We start from the raw sequence: 13,319 nt of genomic DNA on the forward strand, positions 1-13,319 counted from the left end.
GGGAGAGAGAGGGAGAGAGAGAGAGAGGGAGAGAGGGAGAGAGAGAGAGAGAGAGAGGGAGAGATGCGTTAAGGTGAGAGGGGGAATCAGGCCACTCACTCTCTCACTTGTGCGGAATCCTGGCGGAGAAGCCGCGGCCGGCAGCGCAGAGGAGACGAGAGGAGAGAGGATCCTCCGGAGGAGACGGGGGTTCTGTCCGGTGTGGTCCGGGGGGGGGGGCGGGGGTCTTCACCGACTCCCCTTCTCTCCCACAGAGATAGATCCCAGATTTCCCCTGACTGCTGCTGCTGCCTCACTGAAGCCCGACCCCGCTCACACGGCCGTCAAGGTAGAGGCAGGGACGCGTGCGCCGACTTCCGGGTGGGAGTTTCACAATAAGAGATATCTTCGCGACCGCATAAAGCCAGCAATGAAAGTTAGATTATTAAATAAATGAATAAACTAGATTAAAATAATGCTACATACATTAAAAATACACTGAATTAATGTATTTTCGTATTTTATTTTATGTAAATTTTAAATTGTTTACATTTTTTTTTTTTATTGTATTTATTTATTTAATTTGAATTATTTATTATTTATTATAATTTTTTTAATTTAATTTTTAATTTTTATTATTTTTGAAATTAAAAACATAAAATACACTGAATTATCTTCTATTTTTATTGTAAAATCATATATAACAATACTAAGTTATACTATTATTCATATTATGGTGATATCGATTCCATTCCTCATGGACAAACGTTGTTTGACGTTTAGGTCAAACAACCGGAAATGTCCGTTTTATTGTGAAGTTAATGCGGCCCACTTCCGGTGTAGTTTTGTGTCTGACTTGACGCGTCCTCGAGCTCTACACAACGGATCCCAAAAAAAAGTCCGCGGGAGCGCGTATCCATACCCTGCGCGTTCCCGGTGCCCTGCTTCCTGTCCTGCCCAACCCAGAAATCCGCCTCAGCCAATCAGGCGGCAGGCCTGATGAGGTCATCATATTCTGTTCTGTTCTATTGTTATACATCTATTAATTATTATTGTATTATATATTCTGTTCTCTCTCTCTCTCTCTCTCTCTCTCTCTCTCTCTCTCTCTCTCTCTCTCTCTCTCAGACACACACACACACACACACCTTCCATCCAGCTTTTAAGCGTCTTTTCATACCGAAGTCTGACCTCTGCTGGTCTGACGCTGCCTGTGTAGGAGTGTGTGTGTGTGTGTGTGTGTGTTGACAGATATATAGATAGATAGATAGATAGATAGATAGATTGATAGATAGATAGATGGATGTACTTTATTAATCCATAACTGGAAAATGATGGTGTTGTTATGGCAGCAGGTACCAGTCACAAAAATCATCTGACAAAGTGTAAAAAATATAAAACATACAAATGTCAAAATATAAAAACAGCAAAACTATGGAAGTGTAAGGAATATTAGAAAAAGAAACCACCAGTGGAGTCGCCCCCTGCTGGTCATTCCAGAGAATACAGGCTTCAGACATTTGCTCATTTGTTTCATTTTGCCGGACGCTGTGACTTCATCCATCTTTATATACTGTGGGATTTCCACATATCGAGTTTTCCTTAAAAAAGAAGAGAAAGAAAGACAAAAACAAATGATGTTGTTTTACAAAAAGAAACCTTTCACTTGAGCTACTGAGCCACAAACCCGAGGAGGCTGGAATCAACAGCAAGAGGCTGCGTTGATGAAACAGAAGCATCATCTTGTGTTGTAACACCAGAAGATGACGTTTGCACCCAAAACTCCTGCTATACCCGTTGAGTCCAGTAGATGGAGCTGCTGCTTCAATCTGCTGCAGCACTGGTAGATTACAGTAATCATTAGTGTGACAGGAGAGTTTCTCTCGTGTGTGTGTGTGTGTGTGTGTGTGTGTGTCCATCCCATAGAGACAGAACAGAGCTGGACGACAGGAGCAGGACTGTTCAGGGTCTGAAGAATGGATCCTCCTCATCCTCCTCATCCTCCTCCTCATCCGAACTCCAGCAGAAACACTCCTGGGACAGGAAGAGATTCTGAAACGACTGGAACCGACCAGACAGACACAAACGCAGCTGTTCCTCCGGCAGCAGACAGGCAGCCTCAGTGGTAAGTCACTACTTCATTATCATTATTATTATTATGATGTATTAAGTTCAGCATGACGTCAGGCTCAAACACATACATGTAATCACACGCACAATCCTTTTCCTTGAATCTATAACTTCCTTTATATGAATTGAGTTGTTTGCAACATGTTTCTGCTTTTGAAACTTTCACTTTCGTTTCCTGCGTTTCGAGAGAGAAACGGTGCCTTCACTGTTTCCCGGAAAATCCAACACTCCCTTGTTTCAAAACCCAAGAACGACTGTAAAGCGTGAACCTTCCTTTTATTTATTTTATAAAGAGAACACAATCATACTTTTTAAATTGTAGGCCACACAAATCTACTCTGTTATCACATATAATAATTAATTTCTCAGCTCCACTACTGCTCCGCCACTGTTTATTAGAAAGCGTCTTAAGAACAGAGGGGTCACGTGACAAGTCTGGACAGGAAGTGAACATGTGTTTATTCTCTGTATCATTGAAACTACTACACTACCCACAATCCTCGACGTGTAACATCGACGTCTCTGATTGGATGGAAGTCGTTGGACAGTCATTTGCAGTGGGAATTATGGGACGAGTAGTTCCTTGCCTATTAAAATAAGTATGTTCAGTCTTGTTCCTTTGACTTTTCTCCTGTTTTCCACTTTGCTTCATGGTGAAGATTCATCTCGTAGTTTAGTTTATTGGTTTTGTGTCCAGGCTTAAGAGTGACCTCGATAACCGTGAATCCTGTTTCGTGGCTCGATATTTTTTCAGTTTAACCATAAACTTTATATCATACACACTGTAACTATGAATAATATGAAAACAAAGAAAATATAGAACTTCAAATTAAGAAAATAAACAAATTTTTCTTTTTGCGCAAAATGTTAAACAAATGCACGTTGTTATAAAAAATTAGAAGTTTTTCATATCCGTAAAAAGCACAGGCCGCGATACCGATACGTCTGAGAGAGGCTCATATCGACTTGGGCTGCAACTAGCGATTATCTTCATAACCGAATAATCTGTTGATTATTTACTCGATTAATCGATTCGTTGTTTGGTTCATAAATGGTAAAAAGAAAATGTGGATCGTGTTTCCTCGAAAGCCTCAAGATGAAAGGAACCAGAAAATATTCACGTGTAAGAAGCTGAAATCAGAATATTATGACTTTTCTTTCATAAAAACTACTTGAACCGAGTAATCGATTATCAAAATAGTTTGCGATTAATTTAACCGTGGATTACTAATCGATTAACTGCTGCAGCTCTGTAATCGACCGACTGATACGTCGGGCCCTGGTGTCCAATCATCTTTCAGAACTTTGCCTTGAAATCACTTTAAAATCTGCATCCAAACCTTCTGTTGCTGCGACACATTCGACAGGTTTACAGGTTATTGATAACTAATGACGTCTCTTTGTGTCTGTGTTTTCTGGTTTCAGCTCCGGTGGATACACCGTGATTCCGCCTAATGAATTTCGACGGAGCAAGTTGATAAGGAGTAGGTTGCTGACGCTGCTTTCCTCTTTCCTTCCTCCCATATCATGTTATTTGATCCTTTCCTTCCCCGTGATGACGCTGTGTTGTTGTTGTTGTTGTTGTTGTTGTTGTTGTTGTTGTGGTAGTGGCTCAGGAAGAGGAGGAGGCTCGTCAGCGATGGAAAGAGACGCACAGAGTCCCGTACGTGCAGCCGATTTCAGAGAGACTGGGTAAAGCAACAAGTTGCCCCGGAGGCAAATTTACCCCTCGACGGGTTCTTTCCAGGACATTCATTTCAACTTTGTCATGTTTCCTCTGCTGATGTGCTGTGATCTGTGGTGGAAGGTGGCGATGTCACGCTGGCTGAGGCCAGAGACAAGCAGCTCAGAGACCAGCAGCGCTCCAGAGTGCAGAAGAAGGTTCGTTTGAACATCTCGCGACATTCGAAGATGCCGCATCCGTCAGTCGGTTCACTGAACAAAAATCCTTGATTTGACGGATGCAGGAGAAATGTTTTTCACCACACACTTTTGTTCGAAGATGAAACAGGATGAGCTTGACAAGACGAGGAGGCAAGAAGAGGAGGCGGAGCTGCAGAAGAAGAAAGACGAACAGAGGAGGAAGGTGAGACCGAGATTTAATATATATAATATCTTTTATTTCAAATTTTATTTATCCATGAAAGCAAAAGTGTGGTGCTGTAATTGTCTACGTACTTTTTTAAGAGAGGTGGTTTAACAAAACACAATGAAATGAAGAACAGTTGTGCAGAATGACAGAATAGTGAATTGGCACATTATCGTGTTGGGCCTCTAGATGGCAGCAGAGACAAGCGTCCTCTGCTCTGGTCTCTTCTCTGATTCGTGGTCCCGATGGGTTTCCAGCTCCACGTCTGGACCCTGCTCTTGGTTTGATAGTGGTAATGGACCCGCCGCCGTTAAACGATGAGCGATGATTGATGCCGAAGACCACAGCGGTTGTTCCGCAGACCCCCTTTTCCCCCCGTTGCGCCACCGCGACCTCCGTGAAACCAGAGGAATGTCCTGGTCAATTCCAAGAAAGCAGACAGACGCACGTGTTCGGCGTCTATAGACGTGATGTTATAAACACTCATCCATCCGGACCCACTTGGGTTCGAGTTAAATACCAGAATCATAAAGTGTCCACACCACAAAGACTGAGTGTGTTCGACCTCTTCACCCCGTGGGGTCAAGATGTGGCGTTTTACGGCGTAACAGCCAATAACGGGTCGTCGGGCGAAACGCGTCAGACGACGACATCATCTGAGGATTAGAGTGAAATTCAGTGTAGTAGAGTGTTTGTGTTTCAGGAGAATGGGATTCAGGCTTTAATAAATCCTCACATACACTCTTAAAAATGAAAATCTGATGCTGATTTTGCCACTTTTGTTTTAGATTATTTGAATGTTTTCCACATAAACATTGTAAAATTAATCTTTTCATTCTGACAGACTTTTCCTTTGATTCATTCCGTCATCTTGTGAATCAATAGTTGTTTTTGTTTGTTGTATGTTAAAAATAACTTTCATACGATCATAAACCGGAGCTCTTGTTATAAATAGTCATGTTTCCTTTTTATATCAGACCAGAATAAGTAGCATTGCAGGTAATGTGCGTGGCCACGTGCTATATTCTGTAATGTTTACATGTTGAGTCTCTAAATTTTCATTATCTGATCACTGAGATGATGAACATCACTCCTGTTGCATGATGGGAAAACGCTCATCTGTTGCAGGCGGAGCGTCTGGTGGCGAGAGAGCATCAGGACCAGCAGAGGAGGAGACAGCAGCTGGAGCCGGATTACCTCAGGTCAGGAGCGGATCAGGTTCACCCGGGTCACGTCGGTTATTGTGTTGTTGTTGTTGTTGTTGTTGTCGTGGTGTCGAGTGTTGTGTTCTCTCTTGCTCTGCAATGGATCTGAGTCACAGACGCAGCATCGGATGACACAATCTGTGTATGACGTCAGCAGCGCGAGGTGGCCGGCACGCGCACACCGAAATATTTGGGCCTTTTTTTTTTTTTTTAAACGGGAGGAATTGGAGACACGTGGGCCATCTTTTAGCGTGGAGCCCGTCTGACTCCGGAGGGGAAGTTGTTTGTCGAGGAGCATCTCTGGCCTCGCGTCAAGACCAACGAGGCCGACGGAGACAGAGGAAGAATGTGAAGAAACAATGAAGACATTTAGAATTTTGGGACAAAGGAGACGGAGCGGATCGGATGCTCGGGAGAAACGAAGGATGAGGCGGCGTCGGCGGGGGACAAACAGAACTCGCTCACCTTGTGGGCTCTTGTAATCGAATCCTCCCCGTCATTATATATTTTTTTTCTCTCTTCAAAACAAACTGGTATCTGTGTGTGTGTGTTTTCTTCCTGCAGGACGTCTGACCGTTTCCTGCAGAGTCTGGAGAGGAGAGCCCCGGATCCACGGGCGTCCAGCGCTGCCTCACACACGTCATCCACGGTGAGCCAGCAACCGCACAGAGAGTGTGTGTGTGTGTGTGTGTGTGTGTGTGTGCGCACTTCACATGTTGTGTCTGTATACACGTGTGTGTGCATGTAGACACCGTATGCGCGCGCGCACACACACACATGCACACACACACACACACACACACACACACACACACACACACACACACACACACACACACACATACACACACACACACACACACACACACGCGTGCGCGGTCCCAGGGTTCAGTGCGGTCGTCGCTGCTCTGTGGTGATTCACACCGATGCATCTGCCTCCCGAGGCTGTTTTCTGAGTAAATACTCTTTGGGTGTTGGGAGTTTTCATTGTGCAGGGTATTAAGCAGGAACCCCCCCACCCCCACCCCTCCCCCACCCAAATCATTTCCTGGTCGGAGCCAAGGGGGCGTGGCAAAGCTCACAGTGGAGCAGAAGGAAGTGAGAACAGGGAGGGAGAGACCTCAGCAGTTTCATGTGTCCTTTGTTTCCTCTGCCTCCTTCTCCCTCTCCTCTTCCTCTCCTCTTCTCTCCCTCCCCCTCTCTCTCCCTCCCCCTCCCCCTCCCTCTCTTTGTCTTTTCCCTGGGAGGGCCCGAGTGGAAGGCCGGCAGAGTTCAAGGGACTTCCCAGAGTTCACGGCGAGACAAAACACGACCGGGCTGCGTCGGAGAGAGTTCGAACGACTCGCACTCCTGAAAAGTACCTGGAGGAAAACCGGCGGGGGGGGGGGGTTCCTATCATCCATCCCTATCTCTATCTTAGCTCCGTGAGCAGACGTTTTCATTAGAGAGTGTTGTCAGACACGGAGCTCATCGTGTCTCGGGCCCCTCGCCACGTCGGTGATGTCACAGCGTTCATCCCCTCACTTGTTGCTGAGTGTTGGTGAAAGTGCACACGCAGCTTCCTGCAGAGGAAACGCTGCCGCTTCTGCTTTCAGGGGCTTTTCCTCGTTGCTGTGCATTTCTTCTCTCTTTGTCTTCTCACGTGGACCCGATGCAAATCTGTCACCAGGCGGGGGGGGGGGGGAGAAAGTCAGAGTTACAGTCAGTTACAGTAATAAAGAAAGACTCAATAACAGACGGCGACTTTGTCTCGTTCTCTCGTCTCCACTTGTTGTCGTCTCGTCTTCTTCTCCTGTCATTTCATTTCCTTTGCTTAATTCCTCTTCCTGTCCCGTCTTGTTTCATGCCTCATGTTTCTCCTCTCTCCTCTTCTTTCCAATCTCCTCTCCTCCTCCTCCTCTCTCTCTCCTCCTCTCCTCCTCCTCCTCTCTCTCTCCTCCTCCTCCTCCTCTTCTCCTCCTCCTCTCCTCTCCTCCTCTCTCTCTCTCCTCCTCCTCCTCCTCTTCTCCTCCTCCTCCGCTTCTCTCCTCCTCCTCCTCCTCTTCTCTCTCTCCTCCTCCTCCTCCTCTCCTCCTCTCCTCCTCCTCCTCCTCCTCCTCTTCTCTCCTCTCCTCCTCTCCTCCTCCTCCTCTTCTCTCCTCTCCTCCTCTCCTCCTCTCCTCCTCCTCCTCCTCCTCTCTTCCTTCTCTCCTCCTCCTCCTCCTCTTCTCTCCTCCTCCTCCTCCTCCTCTTCTCCTCTCCTCCTCCTCCTCCTCTCTCTCTCTCCTCCTCCTCCTCCTCTCTCTCTCTCCTCCTCTCCTCTCCTCCTCTCTCTCTCTCCTCCTCCTCCTCCTCTTCTCTCTCTCCTCCTCCTCCTCCTCTCCTCCTCCTCCGCTTCTCTCCTCCTCCTCCTCCTCTTCTCTCTCTCCTCCTCCTCCTCCTCTCCTCCTCCTCCGCTTCTCTCCTCTCCTCCTCTTCTCCTCCTCCTCTTCTCCTCCTCCTCCTCTTCCCCTCCTCTCCTCCTCCTCTCCTCCTCCTCTTCTCCTCCTCCTCCTCTTCTCCTCCTCTCCTCCTCCTCTTCTCCTCCTCCTCCGCTTCTCTCCTCCTCCTCCTCCTCCTCCTCCTCCTCTTCTCTCCTATCCTCCTCTCCTCCTCCTCCTCTTCTCTCCTCTCTTCCTCTCCTTCTCTCCTCCTCCTCCTCCTCTCCTCCTCCTCCTCTCTTCCTTCTCTCCTCCTCCTCCTCTTCTCCTCTCCTCCTCCTCCTCTTCTCTCCTCTCCTCCTCTCCTCCTCTCCTCCTCCTCTTCTCCTCCTCCTCCTCTTCTCCTCCTCTCCTCCTCCTCTTCTCTCCTCCTCCTCCTCCTCCTCCTCTTCTCCTCCTCTCCTCCTCCTCTTCTCCTCCTCCTCCGCTTCTCTCCTCCTCCTCCTCCTCCTCTCCTCTCCTCCTCCTCCTCCTCCTCCTCTTCTCTCCTCTCCTCCTCCTCCTCCTCCTCCTCTCCTCCTCCTCCTCCTCCCCCTCCTCCTCTTCTCTCCTCCTCCTCCTCCTCCTCTTCTCCTCTCCTCCTCCTCCTCCTCCTCTCTTCCTTCTCTCCTCCTCCTCCTCTTCTCTCCTCCTCCTCCTCCTCCTCTTCTCCTCTCCTCCTCCTCCTCTTCTCTCCTCTCCCCTCCTCTCCTCCTCCTCCTCCTCCTCTCTTCCTTCTCTCCTCCTCCTCCTCCTCCTCTTCTCTCCTCTCCTCCTCCTCCTCCTCCTCTCCTCTCCTCCTCTCCTCCTCCTCCTCTCCTCCCCTCCTCTCCTCCTCTCCTCCTCCTCCTCTCCTCCTCTCCTCCTCCTCCTCCTCTCTTCCTTCTCTCCTCCTCTCCTCCTCTTCTCTCTCCTCTCCTCCTCCTCCTCCTCTTCTCTCCTCTCCTCCTCTCCTCCTCTCCTCCTCCTCCTCTCCTCCCCTCCTCTCCTCCTCTCCTCCTCCTCCTCCTCCTCTCTTCCTTCTCTCCTCCTCTCCTCCTCTTCTCTCTCCTCTCCTCATCCTCCTCCTCTTCTCTCCTCTCCTCCTCTCCTCCTCCTTCTCTCCTCCTCCTCCTCCTCTTCTCTCCTCCTCCTCCTCCTCTCCTCTCCTCCTCTCCTCCTCTTCTCTCTCCTCTCCTCCTCCTCCTCCTCTTCCTCTTCTCTCCTCTCCTCCTCTCCTCCTCCTCCTCTCCTCCTCTTCTCTCCTCTCCTCCTCTCCCCTCCTCTCCTCCTCCTCTTCTCTCCTCTCCCCTCCTCTCCTCCTCTCCTCCTCCTCCTCTCCTCCTCTTCTCTCCTCTCCTCCTCTCCCCTCCTCTCCTCCTCTCCTCCTCTTCTCTCCTCCTCCTCCTCTCCTCCTCTCCTCCTCCTCTTCTCTCCTCCTCCTCCTCTCCTCCTCCCCTCTCCTCCTCCTCCTCTCCTCCTCCTCCTCCTCTCTTCCTCCTCCTCTCCTCCTCCTCCTCCTCTTCTCTCCTCCTCATCTCCTCTCCTCCTCCTCCTCTCCTCCTCCCCTCTCCTCCTCCTCCTCTCCTCCTCCTCCTCCTCTCCTCCTCCTCCTCCTCCTCTCTTCCTCCTCCTCTCCTCCTCCTCCTCCTCCTCCTCCTCTCTTCTCCTCCTCCTCCTCCTCTTCTCTCCTCCTCCTCCTCTCCTCCTCCCCTCTCCTCCTCCTCCTCTCCTCCTCTCCAGTCACACATTAGCAGATGAAAGCTCGTGGCGGCGGCGGCGGCCGAGCAGCAAAAGTCGACCTTCTTGATGTGGTCTCGAGCGGGAACCCTGGGATCTGTTGTTCCCTCAGCAGCGGCTCCATGAGACAGATTGATCTCTTCTCTTCACATCCTCTATCTGTGGGTGTGTGGTGTGTGTGTGTGTGTGTGTGTGTGTGTGTGTGTGTGTGTGTGTGTGTGTGAGAGAGTGAGTGGGAGAATCTTTTGATGGGAGCCGTACAGATGTAGTGTGTGTTCCTTATTCTGAATGTTTTTCCGCTCCTCATATTTCCCTGCACATTTGCTCCAGAATGTTTCTTGTTTGTCATTTTCCGTATTTTCCTTCTTCCCGCGTGTTTTTTGAAGCTGTCACGCGAACATAAACTCTACAGAGGCTGTTTACGTCCGCTGCTGCTGCTCGTCCCCGGCGAGCACGTCGAATGCATTTCTTCTTCTTCCTTCTCATAAAGCGTTTGTGAAGTAAGTTTGATCCTGCCGTTGTTCACGTGAAGGTGCAACAGAGCAGACCAGTGGAATAGTGTGAAGACGTCGCGTTATACAAACGGTGCAAATGGATAAACGGTGTTAATGTTAACCACAGACTGAACATGAAAATGGACGTAGTCGCCGGGTCCGGAAAATGAAGCCGATTGGACGGTACCGCCTGTCCATCACGCTGTGTCCCCGCCCCCAAAACACACCTGGTGCTTTATGGTCTGTTTGACTGTATATGAACCATAATGTACAAAATGAACATCAGGTTATTGAAGAAGACTTGAAACTAGAGATTGAACCACAAACTCCTCAGGAAAAAGTTTCACTGACGTTATGAATCAAGTGAGAAGTGGAGTCACGTTCTCACAGAGTCGCCCTCTGCTGGTCAGACCACAGAACACAGGCTTCACACACGGACCCGGTGACTACGTCCACTTTCACGTACGAACGGTTCTGTCTCACGTTTGTCAGCTCTCGTCCGCCTTGTGCCCTGGTTTGATTCGTCTCCTTGTGTCTGTCAGAGCGAAGTCGTGCCGAGTCAACAGAGAGAGAAAGTTCAGCTGGATCACAAGAGGTAGGAACACTCGTTCTCTTCTTCTTCTACCTTTCCATATTTCATCAGCTTCTTTATTCCGGCCTCGCGACGTTTGAAGCACAAAAACTTTGCATAAATGAAACCGAGAACCGAGTCTTGTTGATGGAAATGTTTCAGGCAGAAGTGTTCCGCGGGAAGATTGATGGCTTGTTTGTTTCGTCCCTTTGGGACAAAGTTGGAGAACGTCGAGTGTGTGTGTGTGTGTGTGTGTGTAGAAGTTTACAGGCCGCTCGGAGCCTCGTGTCAACACGCGGACTTCTAATGTGAAGCAGCTTTATGTTTTGATTCATTATATTTTGACAGGGTGAACTCGGCCTTTCTGGACAACCTCGAGGGTCGGGGCGGCGGCGGGAGCGGGAACCCGCCGAGGAGGGACGGTGTCCGGGAGGCGGGGGGCTCCTCCGCGGCCCCTGGAGGTTCGGGCCACCGGGCGGCGTCCACGGCGAGCGGACGCCTGACGGCTGATCCCGAGCAGAGCTGGACACAGGAAGATGGTGAGCGCGAACCAAAATTCCCCGCGTCGACTGGTTTTCTCACGCCCAACCTCTGGTGAACCGAGCCGCAAATCACACATGACAAGAGGCGTGATTGTGTTGTTTAGTCTGCGTTAAATCAAAAGCTGCTACGCGCCTCAGACATGCAGGCAGGAAGTCGTGCGTGGTGCGTGACCCCGGAGCTGCTGGCACTTTGTGGCAGTTTGTGGGGAATCGTAGTGTGTGTGTGTGTGTGTGTGTCTGTGTGTGTGTGTGTGTGTGTGTGTGTGTGTGTGTGTGTGTGTGTGTGTGTGTGTGTGACTGTGCAGGTTGCGGATCAGCAGAAGAAGAAAACCTGACTTCACAATCACTGTGTCATTAAGCTCCTGTCATTCAAAGGGGAGAGAAATTCTCCGGGAATGCTTAACCGAAGCGAGGATTGACAGACTCTGTCCCGCCGCCAAACGCACACGCCAAGAGGAACAAGTCGTGCCCTGGACAAACAGGAATTCGCCCGCGGCGACACCGAGTCAGAATTCTCTGACTGGCTGCCACGCACACCTACGAAATACCTGACACTCACGGGCGCTAGAGAAAAGCAAACAGACACGTGCAAGCTCCTGCTGGATGCGATGAAACCCGTTCTCCGTCTTCGTCACCGTAGATGAACGAAATCCGAAGGGACGTTCCTGATTGGGCACATTCAAGCGATTATCCTCGGTGAATATCTCCTCGCGCTCAGACGAGGCGCAAAGACGCGTCCGTCGCTCCGGCTGAATCATTGGAACTGGAGCCGCGTTGACGCGACATCCATCTATCGTTGAGTCGGTTAATCTGATTAATGTCGATGATGATTGACAGACGGTCAGCTGTCTGTGCGTCGGCAGCGTTACGCGAGAAAACTACTGAACAGATTTCCACGAAATTTGGTGGAAAGATGGAACGTGTGCGAAGAAAGAACCCGTCACACTTTGGTGCAGATGGCACCTTCGCCCTCCTGATGATTTATTAATGACGATGTATTAATTACAACGCGGTCCTCGCTGCTCTGGACAGATAGAAGTGTGACTCTCTGTGTTTTGCAGACGCGGAGGCCGACTGCGACTGGGCCCTGATGGAGCTGGTGAACAGCTTCCCAGGCTGCAGCAGGGTTTTCCTGGAGGACATCCTGGACCAGTGCGACGGCGACTGCGAGCGGGCCGCCGCGCTGCTCAGCTGAACTCCGCCCCCCTTCGTCTCGATGCCGTCGCCTCAGGGGATTCAAAGAATAAATGTACAATCATTGTTGAGATGTTAAAGAAGAGCTAGGAATCATTTTTGTCCAACCCGGGCGGACGGACGGACGGACGGACGGAGAGCAACTGCACCTACTGTAGCATGTGCTCCTCTCAAGATGTTTTTCATTGCGCTTATTAATCACAGCGTTGCATCCGTGTGTGCGACGCACCGGTGAGTCACAGCCAGTTTAGACGAAGGTCGTCGCCGTGACTCACGAGTCTTCAGATCATATTTTCCGGGGGGGATATGGATTAAATCAGCGCGTGTGTGTGTGTGTGTGTGTGTGTGTGTGTGTGTGTGTGTGTGCGAGCCTTTTTGTTTGCTTTATAATCAGTCACGTGATGCGTCGACAGCAGGATCGAAGAGCCTTTTTTATGATCGTGTCAGTTCAGCGTCCTAACGGACGTCAATAAATGTCGTTGAAATCCAGCGGTTTGACTTTGTGTGGTTGTTGTTCCCATGAGACACTGGGCGGAGCTTCCAGGTGCTGCTGTCGGCGCGGATCGCACCTGACGGAGGGAACCCACTGAAATCCCCCAGAAGCCGGATGTCATGCATCGGGAGCTGACGTCATCCAGAACACGTCCTCCTCCTGGAGATGGAAACGAGAAACTCGCCGTCGCTCCGGCAGAAATGTTCGTTTCTTTGCATAAACTGTGAAATCACACAAATTGATTGGTCGGGCGCCGAAGCCGCCGTCGCTGTATTTTCTGCATAATTAGCACGAGAAAATTCCGGAGTTCCGTCCAGGAAACTCCAGAGGAAAATTGATTACTGGGAAGGTTATTAGAAAAACAAACCTGTGAAATAATGACCAACATCTTTTCTTCCTTCTTTTACATTTTTCCCCACAGAGAGTCGAACGGGATACGACCACGTCTGCGTGTTAATAAATCAG

At 49.7% G+C, this 13,319-nt stretch overlaps 2 protein-coding genes across 4 annotated transcripts in view; one reads left to right on the forward strand and one right to left on the reverse strand.

The window, feature by feature from the left end:
- raph1a (Ras association (RalGDS/AF-6) and pleckstrin homology domains 1a) overlaps nucleotides 1–321 on the reverse strand; it is a 50,980-nt gene extending 50,659 nt beyond the window's left edge. For 2 of the 3 annotated variants that reach the window (XM_047337229.1, XM_035603929.2), the window contains exon 1: nucleotides 100–319. The gene's annotated coding sequence lies outside the window, so the exon portion shown is untranslated. Of the gene's footprint in view, nucleotides 1–99 lie in introns of all 3 variants that reach the window. The other variant, XM_047337230.1, reaches the window with a different exon arrangement.
- A 1,499-nt stretch (nucleotides 322–1,820) lies between these two features.
- Nucleotides 1,821–12,850, forward strand: epsti1 (epithelial stromal interaction 1). Its single transcript, XM_035604981.2, has 10 exons — nucleotides 1,821–2,104; nucleotides 3,535–3,593; nucleotides 3,718–3,801; nucleotides 3,917–3,990; nucleotides 4,112–4,195; nucleotides 5,327–5,400; nucleotides 5,968–6,052; nucleotides 10,597–10,649; nucleotides 10,974–11,164; nucleotides 12,229–12,850. Exons 1-10 carry the CDS (start codon nucleotides 1,956–1,958, stop codon nucleotides 12,360–12,362), a joined length of 987 nt encoding a protein of 328 aa, XP_035460874.1. The 5' UTR covers nucleotides 1,821–1,955; the 3' UTR covers nucleotides 12,363–12,850.
- Nucleotides 12,851–13,319: the final 469 nt, after the last annotated feature.

Source organism: Scophthalmus maximus, chromosome 14 (assembly GCF_022379125.1).
Source record: "Scophthalmus maximus strain ysfricsl-2021 chromosome 14, ASM2237912v1, whole genome shotgun sequence".
NCBI classification, from domain to species: domain Eukaryota; kingdom Metazoa; phylum Chordata; class Actinopteri; order Pleuronectiformes; family Scophthalmidae; genus Scophthalmus; species Scophthalmus maximus.